Source organism: Electrona antarctica, assembly GCF_951216825.1.
Source record: "Electrona antarctica genome assembly, chromosome: 20".
Taxonomy (NCBI): domain Eukaryota; kingdom Metazoa; phylum Chordata; class Actinopteri; order Myctophiformes; family Myctophidae; genus Electrona; species Electrona antarctica.
In genome coordinates, this window is record NC_136801.1 from 26,848,855 (window position 1) to 26,868,988 (window position 20,134).

At 45.7% G+C, this 20,134-nt stretch overlaps 1 protein-coding gene across 1 annotated transcript in view; it reads right to left on the reverse strand.

Annotated features, from left to right (window-relative positions):
* The window catches only part of LOC306913025 (uncharacterized protein), a 126,038-nt gene that overhangs the window by 10,070 nt on the left and 95,834 nt on the right, over positions 1–20,134 (reverse strand). Inside the window, exons 9-12 of the mRNA XM_079489524.1 lie at positions 5,890–6,836; positions 4,698–4,991; positions 1,508–1,691; positions 1,189–1,239 (exon numbers count right to left, since the gene is read on the reverse strand). Of these exons, the coding sequence (XP_079345650.1) occupies positions 1,189–1,239; positions 1,508–1,691; positions 4,698–4,991; positions 5,890–6,836 (1,476 nt within the window). The remainder of the gene's footprint in view (positions 1–1,188; positions 1,240–1,507; positions 1,692–4,697; positions 4,992–5,889; positions 6,837–20,134) is intronic.

A 20,134-nucleotide genomic window follows, 5' to 3' on the forward strand; every position in this document is an offset into this window, starting at 1 on the left:
TCCAATTTATCATCTTTAAATTGTTAGATTAACCCATTTTGACCTGAGATCAGATTCAAAAATGTCTTCTACATCCTGACAGTCAGTCGTTCTTCGATTTAAAAAAAATAGCAGACCTACAAGCTCGTATCGCGCCACTCGGTGGCGCGCTATGAGCTTGTAGATCTGCTATCAGATTTCAATAGCTAAAGCATAACATAATGCTAACACCAAAAGGGGTTCCCGCCCAAAATGGGTTAATGTAAGGGGATCATGTGAAGATACTGTCCATATTTGCCAAATCTCCGTGGACATGTAAGACATTAACTAACTACTACTATAGGTACTTGACAGACTGTTACCCCTGACTATGCAGAAGTTATCTCCTAACCCTGAGTCTGTCCCCCTGTCCTTAAGGAATATCAATCCCCTTTAGTTAACCCACACACATCTTTCTTTACTACACATCGCTATTCATTATCTGGAAAAGAAATAATTAGACTATTTGACTTGACATCCTATAGATTATGTGCAAGTACAACAACATATTTAAATAGAATTGCTAATTTGGGGCTGGACAATCTAAATAATGTGTGATAAACATGTTATTTACACTGACCCCCTGGCATCAGGAGTGATTTACATTCACCTACATTCAGTTTTCAAATATCTAAAAATAGATTAACTGTTTTTTTCTGATTCTGTACATCTATGAGAGCAGAGATGGAACAGTACCTAGTTTAGCAACTAAAGATAAATGGGCATTTACCACTAGCTTCTAACTAAATTGTATTGTAATTTATTTACAGGTATATGTTGTATTTGACTTTGTGCCATTGCTTTGCTATTGTTTGTGGTCATATTCTTGCTCACATACCCATCTCTGATGCGGAGTCCAGCTCACAACTCTTGTTTGATGGCCCAATTTTTTAGACAGCAACAACGAATGAATCCCCACTGGGATGTAATGGGACCTATGCATGCTACGGAGTCATTAGTCCGACATCGACAACCATTCTCTACCCTAACCTAAACATAACCACAAGCACGGGGGCAGCGCAGTTCGAGCGGTAGTCCGACCATCGTTTGTCGGACTGTTGGTGTGTCTAATGTTAGTGCGCATCCCACTACGGTCTGTATGCAATTGTTTAACAATGTTAAGAAAAGTGCTATGTAATGAGTTATGATTATAATGTGTATTATCATTACCTGTTGTTGTCCTCGGAGTGCTGAGTTTCTTCTCCTCTCCTGGCTTAGTGGCTGAAAGACATGACAATGTGTTGATGAGTAACAGTGAAGCCACAGTAGAGTAGGGGTATTAACCTAAAAGTCTACTCCTCAACGTCACAAACACATGTCGACACCGACCGGGAGAACTCAAAAGTCACGTTTTTATTTTATTAATTGAATTGTTTTTAATCATTATTTTTGCTCAGTGTGTGCGTGTGCACTGAATGCAATGATTGTCCTGAAACACCACAAAGTGTGTGTGTGTGTGTGTGTGTGTGTGTGTGTGTGTATGTGGTACCCAGGGGTTTTTTGGCTGCCACGGTGGTGGTTGCAGTGCGAGTAGACACGGCCGTGCGCGTTGACGTGGCGGCTTTGCTGGTCGCTGTGGTAGCGGTGCCGTTTTTGGTGGTGGTGGAGGTGGCGGTACGAGTCGACGCAGTGGAACCAGCCTTCGGCACTGTGGGGCGCTTCTCTGCGGGTATCTACCAAGAGATAGACAAGACAGAGACAAGACAGAGTGTGTGTGTTATGTAGGGTTGAAACCCGTCAGGCCCGGTTACGAGATTGAAGAACCGGAATCGGTTCCATCATAATATTATTTGGAACCGTTTCTAGTACGTTTCAGAATTTTTTCTTTTTTTATCACACTGTGAGAGCTGGTATGTGGACTTGAGGTCTGCTATACAATTACTATACTAGTGGTTCTCAATGCGGAGAGTGTACAGATGGAAAGAAATGGACGCGTAAGGGTCCATTTTGTTCCATCTGTACAGTCTCAGAGTCCTGTAAGGGTCCATTTGGAACTCCCGATAGGAATCGATAAAGGGGAACCGTTAAGGAATCGGACCGTTAAGAGGGAATCGTTAAGGAACCGGAATCGTTACAATCCTAGTGATATGAGAGGTCTGGTAGAAGAAGAGCAGGAGAGGACTCAGGACCATGGGACGTCATGAAGCATGATGTCGCGCATGTGATCGTGGCAACCGTAAACAGAAACACACAGAGACAAAAGACACTGTATAAAACACATATGATGTCCGTACAGCCTGGTCAATGGTCGCTGACTCCATTATTCAACGATTTCATTCTGAAATTCCAGTCAGATCTTGGCCCACATTCGTAGCTGACGCAGACCGGTTTCACAACCTTTCATTCAGGCCACAGACCTCGCCACATATTTTCCCCGGATATGTGGCATGATCTACATACAGCTGCACTGTTGCAAAACAGACTGGCCATGTGTAACTGACGCATTCCGTGCCCGTGAGCCATTGCTGGGCTAAGAAAAGACTGCCATTTGTTGGTCATAGTGTCACACTGTTTGTAGATAGAGGCCACCAGCAGAGGGTAACAAAACACAGATGGAGTTCGTGGTAGACATGAGGATACCCACAGCAGGCAGCAATAAGGCCAGTTCGTGGTACACATGAGGATACCCACAGCAGGCAGCAATAAGGCCAGTTCGTGGTACACATGAGGATACCCACAGCAGGCAGCATTAAGGCCAGTTCGTGGTACACATGAGGATACCCACAGCAGGCAGCATTAAGGCCAGTTCGTGGTACACATGAGGATACCCACAGCAGGCAGCATTAAGGCCAGTTCGTGGTAGACATGAGGATACCCACAGCAGGCAGCAATAAGGCCAGTTCGTGGTAGACATGAGGATACCCACAGCAGGCATCATTAAGGCCAGTTCGTGGTAGACATGAGGATACCCACAGCAGGCAGCATTAAGGCCAGTTCGTGGTAGACATGAGGATACCCACAGCAGGCATCATTACGGCCAGTTCGTGGTAGACATGAGGATACCCACAGCAGGCAGCATTACGGCCAGTTCGTGGTAGACATGAGGATACCCACAGCAGGCAGCATTACGGCCAGTTCGTGGTAGACATGAGGATACCCACAGCAGGCAGCATTTCAAAAAAGAGATTTCAACCCTACTAATACTTTGTACTACTAGAACTTATGTTAAAAAAAAATGTTAAAAAAAAAAAAAAAGTTTAATGAAAAATGTATGCACATTTATAATAATTATTAAAATAATAATAATAAATTAATAATTTACATTCGGTGGATATCTTTCACAATAATACATGATACATGTTCTAGACATTCTAATGATCACACAAATATATGTATTACATGCATTTTAGTTACTTTTATCATGGTTAAAGATTAAAGGTCATAGGTCAATTTTGATTAGAAATTACACAGAGTCCAGAGATTTTGAAGTTGTGTAAATTTGTGCCTCTGTGGGGGGTATTTATATGCAAATATCATGACCAATGGCATTGCAAGACTAAACAATGAACATCAATGATGATGTTTAGGTGAAAAAAGAATAGAAAAACAATAAAAAATAATTAAGTGATTAATTAAAATAAGCATCGTTGGGTCTTGGCCAGAGGCCAATCAATCAGCAGCCGTTGAACCGTGAACAAAATGCTCACTTTTACAGATTTGTCCTTGGGATAGAAGGGGGCCTTAACCATTAAAATGAAAATATTGATCTGAGACCATTGATTTCATTGAGTAAAGTTTGGAATTGCTTTAATTAAATAGCTTTTTAGCCACCATTTTACCATTCTCTAGTTCTCTAAATATCAATTAATATACAGTGCGTATGAATGATAAGAATAAATGTTTTCTAAAATTATTCTAATTCAAGATGATGGCAGAGTCCACACGATCACACCAAAACTTTATAGCGATGGCGGTGAATGGTATTGTTGAGATTTTATGAATTATAGGAACACCCAGAGAGCCAACACAACACTCACGTTCAACATGTTTACAGAACTGTGGATGCTCACATCTTTGTTACAGTTACGTTTATAGTTATTATTCTTGGGTAGCTCTTAATTCATATACTGTAAAGAGTAAATATACGTCTAACTTTAACAGCTTTGTTTTCCTTGCATCAATTTCATTGAGTCTTCTTCTCGCTCATTCCAATATGCAGGTTCAGGAGTTGGGTATAAATTCATTTTCTATCTCTTCTGCCCAGAAGTGTGAAAGCACAATAAAACGTAGTGCTATAGTAGTGTCAGTGAAACCTTGAGGCTGAAATCCTACCTGAATCCCTAGTAAGCCTTCATATTGACCGTGAGGTCCGTGAGGAGAGGCTGATTAATCTTGCAGCCCAAGGACTCCATTTCTCCCTCTCCCCATCACTCCTATCGTCTCACTTCACTCACTTTTTTCCCTCCTCATTTTTCTTTAGTGCTGTAGGAAGCAATCTCCCTCAGCACCATGGACTTACTGCTAGCTTACTGTAGTACCGAGATATGTTTAGCAAGCAGAAACTGTTTACGCTGTAGTCACTGTAAAAATGAACAGTGTCTGCCACTCCACAAGGTTTTTTTTAAGCCATTTCATAATAGCGAAAGCTCTGGCTATTTTGGGGTCCTCTGAAAGGTTTGTGGACCCCTGGTTTACTGTGTACGTGGCCTGGGACAGCGGCCCAGTGGCCCTGCACTCACCTTGGGTCTGACATCACGGGTAGCGGTCACACTAGTGCTGTTGGTGGCAGACGAAGCGGGGCGGCTGGTGGTGGAGGAGGCAGGCCGGGCCGCGGAGGTGCCGGTGGTGGGCCTCTTGGGCCCGGCAGCTGAGCCGGCGGTCAGCGGCTTGGCTGCCGCCGTGGGCGCTTTTTTGTTGAGGGTGGTTGAGGTGGAGGTAGAAGGGGCGGGGCGTTTAGTAGGGGCAGAGGTTGCGGGTGCCGCTGGTCGCGCTTTGGCGGCAGCAACACTCGGTTTGGTGGCCCCGGCAACAGGCTGCGTCATGGGAAATGATACAGGGACAGGACGGATGGAGGGCAAAATAAGGCAGAAAAGCAAGAGAGAAAGAAAAAAAGACAGAAAGGAAAATCATAAAAAACAACATGGGAGAATGCATGATAACAGCAGCTATAGTAGGTAAAGCAGGCAGAGCAACGTTGATTAAGAAAACGGCAAAACATAATGGCATACTAACCAATTCGACTGTACCTACAATACTGAAATAAAGCAGTAGCATCAGCAGCATGAGTGATGGTGATGGAGGACCGTACTTGATATCAGCGCCGACCCAAGCATAATACCATACATAAACACTGCACGAAGGCATAATCCGTTGACCTCCATTATACTGGACATTAATCTATCTCAGCAAAGGCTGCATAATTGGCATGCCGTATTCCAAGTACAGTATGCAAGTATGCATACAGGGAGAATCATTGTATAGCTTACCTCAGTCTTTGTCAGAAATGGCGATACCTGGCTGTGATTAGTTCCTACACAACAGGACTTTTAAACCAAAACATATAGTCTAATATGAATTTTAGATTGTAAAATATAGTGCAATCTAGAAATGCTTGTTTGTGTTCTAGAAGTATAATGATCTGGGTGTACGTTTTAGTCGCTGTGCAAGAATCTTTGTCAACATGTTAAATTATAAATTGTAAAGTTATTCTGTGTTCTAGTGGTATTTGTTGGTGGTATTCTGGTATTCTATGTTCTATTCCATGTTCTGTTTTATGCTAGTCTGTGTTCTAAATTCATGTTACTCTTTTGTCCATGTGTTCAAGAAGTATGTTAGTCTATGCTTCTAGAACTACAGTATATGCATCTGTGTGTGATAAAAGTATGCGTGTCTCTGTGTTCTAGAAGCATGTTGCATGTTACAGGCAGGTACCTTGGTCTTCTTGTCTGAACTCTGCAGATCTTTGCCTGGCGCAGCAGTGCTCCCATTAGCAGAGGGCTTACTGGCAGGCTTTTTGGTCTTCTCAGCTGTGTCTGCTTTTGCAGCCTTGTCTTTCTTCTCGTCTTTTTTATCCTCAGCTTTCTTCTGCTTCTCTTCCTTCTCGCTTTTCTGTGGGCCTGTCAGTTCACTAAGCTTCTCCTTCCCTGCTGCGTCGTCCTTCATTTTGGGCTCAGGCTGTTTCTCCATCTCGCCAAGAAGAGTAAAAGCATCCAACTTCTCGGGTGTTGGTTGCTTCTCTGGGGTCTTCACCTTTTCGATACTCTGCTCCTTGTCGGCCATCACCTCCAGGCTGTCGGCCATTTTCTCTGCCTTGTCTTCTGCATTGTCAAACGTTACTGTCACTTTGTTTTTCTCTCTCTCTTGTTCCATCTCTCTTTCTTTTTGCATCTCTCTCTCTTTTAACATCTCTCTCTGTTTTTTCATCTCTTTCTCCTTTTTCAGCTCTCTTTCTTTTTCCATCTCTCTCTCTTTTTTCATCTCTTTCTCCTTTTCCATCTCTCTCTCTCTTATCATCTCTTTCTCTTTTTCCATCTCTCTCTCTCTTATCATCTCTTTCTGCTTTTCCATCTCTCTCTCTTTTTCCATCTCTCTCTCTTTTTCCATCTCTTTCTCTTTTTCCAGCTCTCTCTCTTTTTCCATCTCTTTCTCCTTCTGCATCTCTTTCTCCTTTTCCTTGTCTCTCTCTTTTTCCAGGTCTTTCCCGGTTTCTTTTACAGTCTCTTTCTCCACCTTGCTGTCTGTATCAACACCAGCCATCTCCGCCTTCTCATTCTTCTGTTCTGTGTTGTCCAGAGGATCAAACATGTCCACCTTCACCTTCACATGGTCCTCCACCTTTTCCTCCTTCTTCTCTGCCATGACCATCACGTCTGATGTCCCTGGGGAGTGAGAGAGAAAAGAGAGAAAGAAATTGCTTAGTTACAACAAACCATCTAGAATGTTAGACTAACTAGTCGGTCCATTTAACCTCTTAAACCCCAGGGGGGTAAAGGGGGTAAATCCGCAACATCGGAGTTGGAACCGGAGACCAATTGGGTCTCCATCGACCCGCTGAGCGCTGTTCAGAGGTGGACAGCCGTCAGCCGCTGCCCCCGCCGGCGGGGGCAATGGGGCTCAAGAGGTTTTAAGGGCAGATTCACACTATGGGCCTGGGTGCGCACTCAGGACCAATTGGCAGATGTTGTGGTTAGTGTGAATGCTGCGTAACGTTCCCGGGAGCGGATCACCCAACCGTTCCCGGGACCGCATGGAGGTAGTCTCAGGACCAATTGAAGTGTACTCGGATACGGATTGCTGCAATGTGAAAGCATTGAATACAGTTGAATGAAGTGTACTCGGGTGCGGAAGCAGTGACGTAGAGTCCGTGGGGGGCACGGGGCCTCGGCCCCCATGAGGAATTAGACCATATATATATTCGCCTCGGTTCGTCCCGTTTGTACTGCGCCAGGTCGCGTCACGCCCGTTCGCGCAATTCTCGTCTTTGCATTGACTTTGTATGTAAGCGCGCTGCTCTAACCATCCAAGTCTGAACGCACCTTAACACCTCTTTTGTCCTGGCCCGGCGGGACCGTGTTGCCTGTCCTCTTGTACACATGCAGATCAGGCATTCAAATGTTAATGGGGGCTTGTTTTCACCTGCCAGGTAAGGTATGCATACGCGCATACAGTACTGTAATCAGGCTACTTGTTCACAATGAAACCACCACCAGCAAGAACACCCTGGCTGGCAACAGCGATGCCAGCCAGCCATTGAAACCTGCCGCCGACCCAGCGACAGAACACAGAACCTGCCGGATTTCATGGTAGTTGTTCGTGTCGTGACATATAATAACACTGATCAGAAATTCACCAAAGCGACTAGCCTGGTTTAAGGAGTACCAGATGTCCAAAACAGTTAATTGTCAGGAATTACTGTTCATTGGATAAATATTAAAATATTCATAAACAGACTTAATCACCTGGGATTACTATTTTGGGCATGTGAACGCTTTAAAAAGTAGCTGATCTACAAACGAGCTATAAAATAGGGCATTCACTTATTACAAAACATAATAAGGTGAAACATGGAGATTCAAGGTTTTTGTCCAACAGCGACAATATATATTTTTTGTCTGTGGAGTTTGGAGTAAATAATTTGCATCATTCCACTTCAGGTACAGGATGAAATAACGATGGGGGCGCATGGGGGTTTCTAGTGACTCTCTGCCCCAGGGCAGTCAGTTTTTGCAAAACAAGGAAGAACAAATGATCTATTTCTGTCACTGTGGCAGTCAGATGATCAGACAAGATGTAGAAATTGACTAATCGTTGTCCTATCTCGCCCTCGTGTAACAGTAAAAGAGGAATCTGTAATATGTTCAATGTTCAATGTAATATGACCAATTCACACATGGCTAGGTCATATAGTTGCAAAAAAGTATTCAATGTTGCGCAACATCTAAAGTGTGCTACAGTATGTGAGCAACCACAGAGCCAAATCTCCTATTATGTGCAAAGCCACCTAACCAGGAAAAAAGTCACAACTAACTGAATCGTTCAGAATCGTTGGTTCAGACTCCCTGTTTTCCACTGCACTCTGCTGAGAGAGCCAAATGAGCTATTCTGCCAATGTCACTTTTGGTCGCAGATCACGTTTTTTTTATTTTTTTATTTTAGAGGCCTCGTTCTGTTTTGTTCAAATTGTTCCGCTGAGCCGTCTAACCTCTCCACTTCAGTTACAAGAGTCTCCAAATGCCTTCATATAATGAGTTTTCAATTGATCTTGGCAGAGGAAACAAACAAGCAATTATAGAAGGTGGTGAGCAGTGGTTTGAGCAGGAAGAACCATTATTGAAGAGCGAGCCAGAGAGAAAAACAGTGACAGAGACAGATAGACCGAACGAGAAAGACAGAGCGATACTGAGAGAACAGAAGCGGTCAGACAGACAGAGGGCAGGTGAAAGACAGACATGCAGACAGACGGATAGACAGAGAGGGAGAGGGATAGAGAAACAAAGACTTTGACCTAACTCTCAAGTGGGTGTGGGAAATATCGACATGCACATTTACAGTCAGCTGAGAGGTGTGTGGGAGAGTGGGGGGGAGAGGGAGGGAGGGAGGGAGCAAGCGAGCGAGCGATGGTGAAAAAATGAGAAACAAAGGGGCTGGCAACAAGCAGGTTGAAGATACTAGCGAGTTTAGGAGAAAGACAGATAAAAGAACAGAAAGGAGGGAGCACAAGAGGAGAAAAGAGATGTAGAGAGAGAGAGAGGGGTGGATACACAGTGTAACAGGACAGAGGGAGAGAAGGGAGACAACAGGAGAGAACAATAGAGACGGAGAATATTAGGAAAAGTGAATGAGGGTCTAAGTCCTTGAGCTGAGAGACCTTACAAAGGAATGCGCCACCCCAACTTTGCTTGTCATGCCAAGTGCAGATACATGGCTAAAAACACACTCAAATAAAAACATCAACAAAAAAACACTGACGTTCTGATGAGACAAAAGGCAGGGTTTGTTTGGTTTAGATGGGTAGACCGTAGACGAGGGGTTAGGATGAAGCAGAATAATAATAATAATAGCTTGCATTTATATAGCACATTTCAAAGCGTGACTTTGAAAGCTTTTTCAGCGTACAATGTAAGTCAATGAGGAGCATATTTTGAAGGCAAGGTAACTACACAACCTTAAACCTCTACCAAAGTGGTCTTGCACTGTAAGTAAACAGCAGGTGTCAGACCAATCAGCACAGGTGATCTCTCTACTTATTCTCTCTCTCTCTCTCTCTCTCTCACCTCAGCTTTCCGCGCTTGTCCCTTCCATGGGAGGAATTTTTTTTCACCAGACACTTCCACTCTATCAATCACACATTAATGAAGCAGACATATACACACATTGTGACACACACACTCACACAGTAAGAGAGCACGTAGATCTCCCGCCAACTCCCCAGCATTAAGCTCAGGCGGACTCAAAATCTGCCCTGCCTGGCGGAGGACTACCTAGCAACAGGGCAAGCAAGAGACGTAAACAGCAGCCATTTTGGAAGACACCCCACGTAGGAGGGGGCTGGAATAATTTGAAGCACTAATTATTGGAAGCATCTATCACAGTCTCAGGGCTCACTGCCCATGGGGACATATTAAATGGAGGTGTGGACGTCACTTGTAAAGTGATTAATTAATACCGCTAACACAAACCTGGACCCGCTGTGATATACCAGATAAGCTGGCTAAGCAATAGATAATAGAGTTTTGAATGAATTGAGTGAATTACACATATTTTGAGAACAAAGACAGCACACACTTTTTGCTTTTACTGGAGAGCACACTAGAGAAGAAACGACAGAATAACAAGTAGTGGTACTCTGAGTGATATGAGCCCTTCACCATGGTGTGCCACTGTAAAAAGGCATGCCAGACATTACATTCTAGACAGAGCAACACAATACACTCCCATTCACTGCATTCACATTCACAGACACAGTACAAGAGCCGTGTCTCAGCTCACTGAGCCCACGGTGAGCCTAGTGTGATACAGTATGAGACTCTAGAGGAGAACAATTTGCATCTGGGTGCAACGAGTCCATTCATTCAAGGGTTTCATCAGCATAATGATAACACTTATGACTCAATTAGGCTGCTGTGTAGTCTAATTTCTGTTTAATATGCTAAAATATGCTAACTGTGCTCTCCCCTTTATAAAATACTACGGTGTCATGATGTTATCAGCATAGGTAATACAATAATAATAATGGTGAGAGAGTAATGGGGAGCAAAAAGGGAGCCACTTCAAATTAATATAAATGTTGTTTTCCTGTCATAAGTAGCCTACTTAATAGTTAATAGTTAATAGATTGATAATAAAACGTATCAAGGAACTCAAAAATACCTGAGGCCCGATCCAGGATCATTTCCTCTTCTTGTTTAGCGGTGAAACATGGAAGTCTGACGCTTCGCCACAGTCACGCTTTAACCCATGTATTTTATTCTATAGTCTGCCTCCTTGCTATGTCTTTATATATGTTTCTCTGTTAAAGCACTTAATTGTGACTGGTTCTTAAAAGGTGCTATACAAATAAAGCTTTATTATTATTATTAACCCATTTTGGACTGAGGCCGATTCTAAAAATGTTTTCTGAAAAACTTCAAATATTTATATACCAACATCAAATATTTTTAAATTTTTGAATACTGTACATACTGTACATACTGTACAGAACCCCAAGAGGGGTTCCCGTCCAGAAGGGTTATAACACCAAAAGGGGTTCCCACCCAGAATGGGTTTAAACAAATTAATTCTGCCTTTATTGATGGTTTTAAGTGAAGATGGGCAGGAAGGAGGGAGAGAGAACGGGGCCCGAACCCAGACAATTTCTAGGATTGATTTTGATTCCTGCTTTCTGTTCCTAGACAGAATTACGCAAATCATCTGCCAGAAGAGTCTTTCTCATTAAAGCCCCTGCATTCTCCGTTCTCTCTATCTCTCTCTCGCTTCCTCTCTGCCACAACAACTTACGGTGACTGACAGAGGGAGGGCGGGGGTCTGTTAGCTTTGACAACAAGGTTTACCTCCAGCCGCCAAAGCTACGCAGCAGAGTAATGTTATTTTCTAGGACACCAAATACGCTCCGGTTGCCTTCAAGGAGTCCTGAAGTGGTTTACAGGGGAAAGGACACCTTAAGTGTCACTGCTCAATTACTATGGTAACACATAAAGGAGACCAACACTTGAGCAGTGTCCTATATGGTCCTGACTCCTGTCCCCTAGGCAACCATGTTAAAATATCTACACATTACTCACTACATACTCATAACCAGACATGGTGGTCAAAGTATAGATACTCCTGGTAAAATATTACTCCACTACAAGTTAATGCGTCATTTTTTTAAACTTTTTTAGAGAGTTCATAATGTTTGCGGACCGGCATGGCTGGGGGGTGGGGGGGCGTCGCGCATCATCGTACCACGGCACGGAAGACAGTTGACTGGCCTCAAGTAGCCTTCCCGCTGCTATATTATTATATCACAACATAACCTTATATCATTGTCATTGACCATATCATTGATCATTGATCATTGATGACGAAAGGTTTAGATTGACGGTCGGGAAAACTTGGGATTTCAGTGGGACATGTCACGCGTACCAGCACAGGTACACGTACCAGTGGGACATGTCACACCTACCAGTGGGACATGTCACGCGTACCAGCACAGGTACACGTACCAGTGGGACATGTCACGCGTACCAGCACAGGTACACGTACCAGTGGGACATGTCACACGTACCAGTGGGACATGTCACGCGTACCAGCACAGGTACACGTACCAGTGGGACATGTCACACCTACCAGTGGGACATGTCACGCGTACCAGCACAGGTACACGTACCAGTGGGACATGTCACACGTACCAGTGGGACATGTCACGCGTACCAGCACAGGTACACGTACCAGTGGGACATGTCACACCTACCAGTGGGACATGTCACGCGTACCAGCACAGGTACACGTACCAGTGGGACATGTCACACGTACCAGCACAGGTACACGTACCAGTGGTTGCTTGCTTTTACAAAGTATTCACTTTGCTTTTCCAGTGGTTGCTTGCTTTTACAAAGTATTCAAAAGCACATGCTTTTTCATTTTTAATATCAATGCATTGCTGTATTGTAATTTAGACTTTTGAATTTAGAACTTTTACAGAAATATTCAACATGTGACCAGATTTGACTGAGAGCCCGCCATTGTGCAACCTCCAGCTTTTCACCAGAGGAGGAAAAACTGAATTTATTTACATTTTATCCAAAATGAGTTAATAGCACAGGCAGACTCTTCACATACTAGAGCATGTCTGAAATAAATATCAGAGCTGAAATCGACATGTAAATATGAAATAAATGCTTAAACATGTAGCTACACTAGCTAGGTGTATTGTTAAGAGTCTAGAAAGAATACAGATCTAGAAGCTCACACCGCGTTGTGAGCTTGTAGGACTTAAGTGGCTAATTCGTAATGTACTCGGGTCAAAAGTACACACATCGTCTTTGAAATATAGTGGAGTGAAAGTCACAAGTACTGTATCTAAAATAAGAATACTCAAATAAAGCACAGATACTCAAAAGTAGAGAAATGTACTTAGTTACTGTCTACCACTGCTCACAACACAGGAACAACAGCCTAAACAGACACACTTGCACACAAAGCCGCACACTCATAATCATGCACACAACAATACACATTTGCATTTACAGTACGAGCAAAGTGCATAGGCATAAAGCAAAACTGAAGTGACCGACGCTCAGACAAACAAGGAACGAAGGAAGGAGCACGGAGACAGAGACAGCGGAGCAGACGAGACAGCGAGCGTTTCATGTGCTCTGCCAAACGTTAGCAAGAACCAAGCAAGCACACATCCACAAAATGTGACCAGATTTGACTGAGAGCCTGCCATCGCGCAAATTACAGCTTTTCACCAGAGGAGAAAAACTTTTTTATTTATTTTTTTCCAAAATGAGTTAATAGCACAGGCAGACTCTTCACATACTAGAGCATGTCTGAAATAAGTGTCAGAGCTGAAATCGACATGTAAATATGAAATAAATGCTTAAACATGTAGCTAGGTGTAATGTTAGAGACCACAGAAGTGAACCTTTCAAGCCTGTTTTCTCAACTCGCTGTTTTCTGCAAGACATTACTCTATAAGACATATCTCCAAAACTGGTGGGCCAAACTGAACAAACAATATGTCAATTTGAAGCTATGATTCCCTGCTTTCATATGACATGAAAAAACGAAAATTCAAAAAATTCCAATGGCAGTCCCTCAGTCAAATTTAGTCACAAATACCCTCACCCTGCCCCCCCCACACCGTCATCTGCAGGACACTACGCAAATGGACCCTGTGACACACACGACCCCCTGGAACCTTACCTCTATGGCCTGTTGCACTTCTCTGTCATTATATTTGGTCAAAAGAGTAATTGTGTCTGTGATTTTATTGTCCCTCTTGTGAGCCAGATACAGTGGATGGAGAGATGGGTTGTACAATGTTGTGGTTATCAATCCTTTTGTTATGGTGAGGAGACGAGGTCAAGGTGCAACAGCTGACTAAATAACAATTACAATTAATTATACAGCCCTATACCATCCACAGACCATTAAAAAAACCATAGTGTGACAATTATCTGCGAGTCTGAGGGCATGGAGGACAGCCAAAAAAACCCCGGAATGATTAAAAGACAAAAAGCCACCAGTTAAGTGAGTAGCGGCATATGCTGGACATGTGACGTCCTTTGTCTCATTCCAGACAGTGACTTTAGACTTAATGTTCTCTATCTAAGAAGGATAGATGGATGGACTCTTCTTTCTCTCTCATCCCTGTTCCTCTCTCTTGTTCATTCCTCCCACCCCGCCCCTCTTCGCTACAATGTGCTTATCATGGTTTCCCAGAACCACTCTGGGGGGCGTTGAGGGTTAACCCATTAAAACCTGGAAAGCATCTGTGTCATTTTAGATTTTTGTGTTGGCCCATTTTGGGCGGGAACCCCTTTTGGTGTTTTAAACATGTTATAATTTAACTATTGGAAAATAGCAGATCTACAAGCTCATAGCGCGCCACCGAGTGGCGCGCTATGAACTTGTAGGTCTGCTATTTTTTTTAAATCGTTAAAATGTGCCTCAAATCTTTCAGAAAATTGTCATGATTTAGAAAACTTTTTTTTTTTAAATTTCAACGTCAGGCCTGAATGGGTTAAGGACATCGGCATACAGGCCATCTGTGGCGTTCATGGACGCATAATTCATATAACTGACCTACATATACATCATATACTGTAGTGTACACAATCAAATCCAGTGTAAATGGATTGAGAGAGTAAAAATAGACAGCTGCTTCTTTTAAACATATACAGCATATCCCCTAGACATGGTACTCTTTGTTCCAATAGCCTCATAAATGAAGCAAAATGTGTTCACATGCAGCAGACAATACAGAACCGTCAGAACGCTGCCCCTTTCACACTCCCGGCCTTTCTGAGACATGCTGCTTTGTGACAGCAGAACAGGAAAACAACAGACTGACAATCAGAGTGGGAAAGAGCATGTAAAGATGGAGAGAACGAGAGAGAGGGAGGAAGAGAGAAAGAGAGGGAGAGAGACAAAGGGTGAAAAAGAGGGAGGAGATCAGAGGATGAGACGGAGGGAGAGAGGGAGGGAAGGAGACAGACATTCAAATGGATGGAGACAGAATAATAAACAGAGAGGAGAGTGCATTATCTGAACATAATCATGGACGAATTCACTGAAGCCTTTTTGCCTCGACAGACAGAGAGAGATAGAGAACACAGAATGCCTGGAAAACTGAGAGCGACCATGAGAGGCGGTCGTTATAAAAGACCAGTGCAGAGTACCGTGGTTCTCCTTCCACCCTCTTCTGACAGACAGATAGACTTCACAACTATGACTATCACTAACAACCATCTAATGACAAAGAGAGACAGAGAGCAACACACGGAGATAAAGAGAGAGAGAGAGGGAGAGATACAGGTAGAGAGGGAGAAAGTCACAGGAGAGGCAAGTACTTGTAAAGTGAGATGGAAAGTCGTCGGGAGACAAGGGCAGCAGAATGGAGAGAAAGAGACAGGGGAAGAGAGCACGTGTGTTGTGTTGCTATCAGTAAAAAATGAATACTGATTTATAGTTTGTCGTACAACAACGGTGCTGCAGAGCAAAAACAGAACTATTAACCTCACAATGCATTGTGGATGATGTGTCCTCTGTGACACGCAGACTCACAAGCACACACGCAAGCAGCCATCTGCACGGAGCGACTGGATCACATACTGCATGTACACATGGCCACTGACATACATACACACTGGTTGCACATGCATTTACATAATGCATGCATAGACAGTTCATAGCACATGTGTTTCACAACCGCTCTACATTCAGTTCACAGTGTTCCCCACACACACACACACACACACACACACACACACACACACACACACACACACACACACACACACACACACACACACACACACACACACACACACACACACACACACACACACACACACACACACACACACACACACACACACACACACACACACACACACACACACACAGAATGTCAAGTACGAAACCCAAGAGGGCTGCTCCTACACTTTGCTACTCTCTTTCTACATTCTCTCTTCCATTACTTTTTGCCATTGCAATCAAATTTGTTAGAAATGGTTTAGTTAGCTGGAGACTTCTATTTTTGTCTTTTGTTACAATGTGTTCACCCTGTAGTAGTATGGAGGCATTAGTACCATTGGTGTTGTTTTTGTTGGGTGCAAGAAGCAGTAGATTGCTTCTATTAGGTTACTGCTGGAACAATGACAATAGAACATAATTCAGCTGGGTGGCCTGTTTCCTGCTTGTATACTACGGGCACTGTGAGCTACATAGTCCATGCATACATACAGTGTCTGGCAATCAATGTAAGCGGTTTAAATAATATAATTCAGGTGGGAACAAAGCTGCATGCACTGTCACAATGCGACACCCCACTTACACCTACCATCTGGTGTGATGAAAGGGTTCGTGCTGGAGCTAAAGCTGAGCTTGGCTCCATCACCACGGGTAAAGTCATCAAATAGCTCACCTCCCGCGGTTGATCTGGCACCAGCGTTGAGGCCAAAGTCTACCCCTGTAACCGTGCACCGATCAGGAGCCCCTCCGATGCCTCCCAACCGCCCAGGGTCTTCTTGTCCTGCGTTATATTCGCCGTCAGCTGCCATTCCCTTGCTAGCGATTAGGTCAAAGTCAGAGCCTGCGCCGCCAGGGAACCCCTTTGGGCTGAGGGGCACAGGCAGCACAACGCCCCTGGTCTCCTTAGCTGTCCTGATGCCCTCCGCCATGCCCTCTAGCGGTGAGAGTGGGACGTTGGCACCGCCCTGCTTCAGCGGGGGGAAGGGCAACGGGTCAAGGTGGCAGGGTTCCAGGAGGTCATGTCGTAGGTCCACCTGCGTGGCGCCCGCAGCCGACAGGGTGGGGGACGGGGAGCGGGGCTGGCCGTCCGCCACGGTCAGTGAGCGCCTCATGACAGAGTGGGGAGAGCGGCGTGGACCTCCCGCGGGTGACAGGACGTCGTCCTCCTCGGCTCCTCCTGGGTATTTGTCCGGCAGCTCCAGGCTGTCCGGCACGGACAGGTGGGAGCAGTCCGACATGGCACGCCGCATGGCCTTCCTCTGTTGCTCCGCACGCCCCATGTAACACGGCTTCAACTCCTGCTCCAGCTCTTCCTCCTCCTCCTCCTCCTCACTCTCGTCTGCCGAAGACCCTTCGGCCAGCTGCCGGCCCCCTAGAGCCTCTGCGTCCTCGAACTCCTCGCCTCTTTCCAGGTAGCTGTCGCCGGCACCTATGACACAGTAGTTGGGGGCGGCCTGGGGCACGGCGGCCTTGGGGACGGACTCACCGAAACCCGGCATGCTCCACGCTTCCATAGGGGAGGGTCCATCTTCCGGAGACGCGCCCATCGGAGAGGATCCGAGGGGCCTCATCATGGGGCCGGAGGGCGCCGGCAGGTCCATGCCCCCGGGCGGAGAACCGGGAACTGAGGGCAGGAGGATGCCGCCGCGACTCCCTGCCCCAAAGCCCAGAGCAGTGGGACACCTGCCCGGGGAGGCTGGGGAGGGCGACGGGGAGGATGACAGAGGGCTGTCTGGACCCTCCCCGGCGCTGCCCAGCGAGGCGTTACCCAGCGAGGTGCTGCCGGGAATGCCCCCCGCTGACCTGCCGCCCGCCTTCGCTTTCAGCTCCGCGTCCTCGGCGCCGCCACCTGGATGCTCAAAGAAGCCCAGCTTGTCTTCGTCCGTGAGTCCAGCCGGAGGCACCAGACCCCCCCGGGGGCCGTCCAGGTCCATGCCCGCTCCATGGTGGTCCTGCCAGTCCCAGCTCCGAGCTGGAACACTGCTGGGAGTCACCTTACACAGCTCACTGTACTCTGTGAATGGGGAGCCAGCGGGCTGGTCGGAGAGAGAAGACATGCTTTCTCTCCTTTTCTTTTATGAAATGTCTCTTTCCTTAATTTATGCTTATCAAAAATCTGTCTTTGTGCCAGGTGTTGGTGTCTTGCGTTTCTCTTCAAGCACTCACTTCTGTTTCTCCTTTGTTGTGCTGTCACTCCTTGCGGTTCAGTCACACAGGTGTGCTCGTATAGCGTCTGTGTGCCTCCAAGCTCTCTATCAACCAACAAATGCTGAGAGTGAACACGATGTGCAGGCTCCTTCCCCCCCTCTCTCTCTCTCTCCCTCTCTGGTTGACTATTGGCCTGATCATGTGACCTTGTTGTGGCTGCCGATTGGCTGCTGCTGGCTCACAGCTCACGCCCCCCGAGGTGGAGTGAGTAAGCCCCCTCCTCCCCTCTCGTTTTCACTTTCACTCCACGTTTTTCACTCCTGGCCCCCTTTCATTCCCTTTCCCAGTCTGTCGCTAACAGGAGCGCAGCCACAGGCATGCAGGGCGCGCGCGCGCACAGGTCTGCGCACACACATGCACACAATTCATTTGTGTCGAGGCATTTTTCAGGCATACAGAGAAATACACATGTGCACGCACGCACATGTTCGCACGCACACACACACACACACACACACACACACACACACACACACACACACACACACACACACACACACACACACACACACACACACACACACACACACACACACACACACACACACACACACACACACACACACACACACACACACACACAAATAGCAAAGTGATCCATCCAGACTTTTCTAGTCTATCTGTCTGTCTGTTAGTCTTAGGCGGCCCAAGCTGAGTGGGTAGAGATGACTACCTGTAATCACTAAATGTCTATCTGATCACTGGACTGGTCCTGATGCAGAGGTCTGTCTGTCTGTCTGTCTGTCTGTCTGTCTGACTGACTGACTGACCCTTCTGATGCAGAGGTCGCTCTCTGTCTGTCTGGCGGTCTCCCTCTGATCCTGAAGCCGAGTTCAGACTTTTTCTCACTTAAACATTTGGCCTTGGTTCAACACATTGTTGCTGGTACTGGTTTGACTTTTAGACTGGTTCAGGGCAGAATTTATTTCCGTATGGGGTCTGGTTGACAGAGGCTGGACTCGCTTTCCCTTTACACAAGAAACTGTGAAACTGTGAAAAGGGGGCCCGAGCCCCCTTTTCTGACCTTTGCTGAGTGTCTCCCCCATCTCCCTCTCCATTACCTGTCAGACTATCTATCAATAAAGGCAAAAAGCCCCAAAAATGTCTTAAAAACAAAAACAACAAAAAGACTGAGGGGATTACTGAGGGGAAACCTTTATGTTAATTTGTTAAAAGTTAATACCCTTTGTGGTAAAGCTTGAAGGTTGAAACCACCATGGGGCATCCGGCTTTGGGAGCGTCTACATGAACACAATTGGCCCGTGTGTCGTGCGGGGGACGGATGCCGGACGGGCACGACTCAGTGCACGACTGCACGTAATCCTATGGGCTGAGGCGACTGCACGTAATCCTATGGGCTGAGGCGACTGCACGTAATCCTATGGGCTGAGGCGACTGCACGTAATCCTATGGGCTGAGGCGACTGCACGTAATCCTACGGGCTGAGGCGACTGCACGTAATCCTATGGGCTGAGGCGACTGCACGTAATCCTACAGTACGGGCTGAGTCGGCAGGGACTGTTAGGCAGGAGGAGTATAGGAGAAAGGCTCTCTATGTCCTCCCGGTGGGGGCTTCCTCACGTAAGTCAGTAGGATACAAATTTAGTTTACCCTTTAGTTAGTATGTTTGTTTGAAGGTGGAAAACAACAAGAGAGAGGGATATGGACTAGAAAGAGAGAGTGAAAGAGTCACAGCAAGGAAATATTGTAGCAAATAATTGTGTTTAAATGTATGAGAATGTAGTTTAGTGTGAAAGGTCCACTCCAGCTGTAAGTTTAACCGTTTATTCAGTCACCACACGTAAGTTACAACTGCTCCCAGGCTTTTAGCTATATCTAAACGTGGATGTTAAAGTGACTAAAGTGCATTTAATGGTCAACAGAAAATGTCTTCTCCCACGCTCACCTCCTCTCTCTGTCCAACTTCCCTCACTCAAAGTGACAGGTAAACACCATGAATAGTTAGAGAGTCGGCGCCCCAGCCCCGGTGACACGCCCACTACCTGTG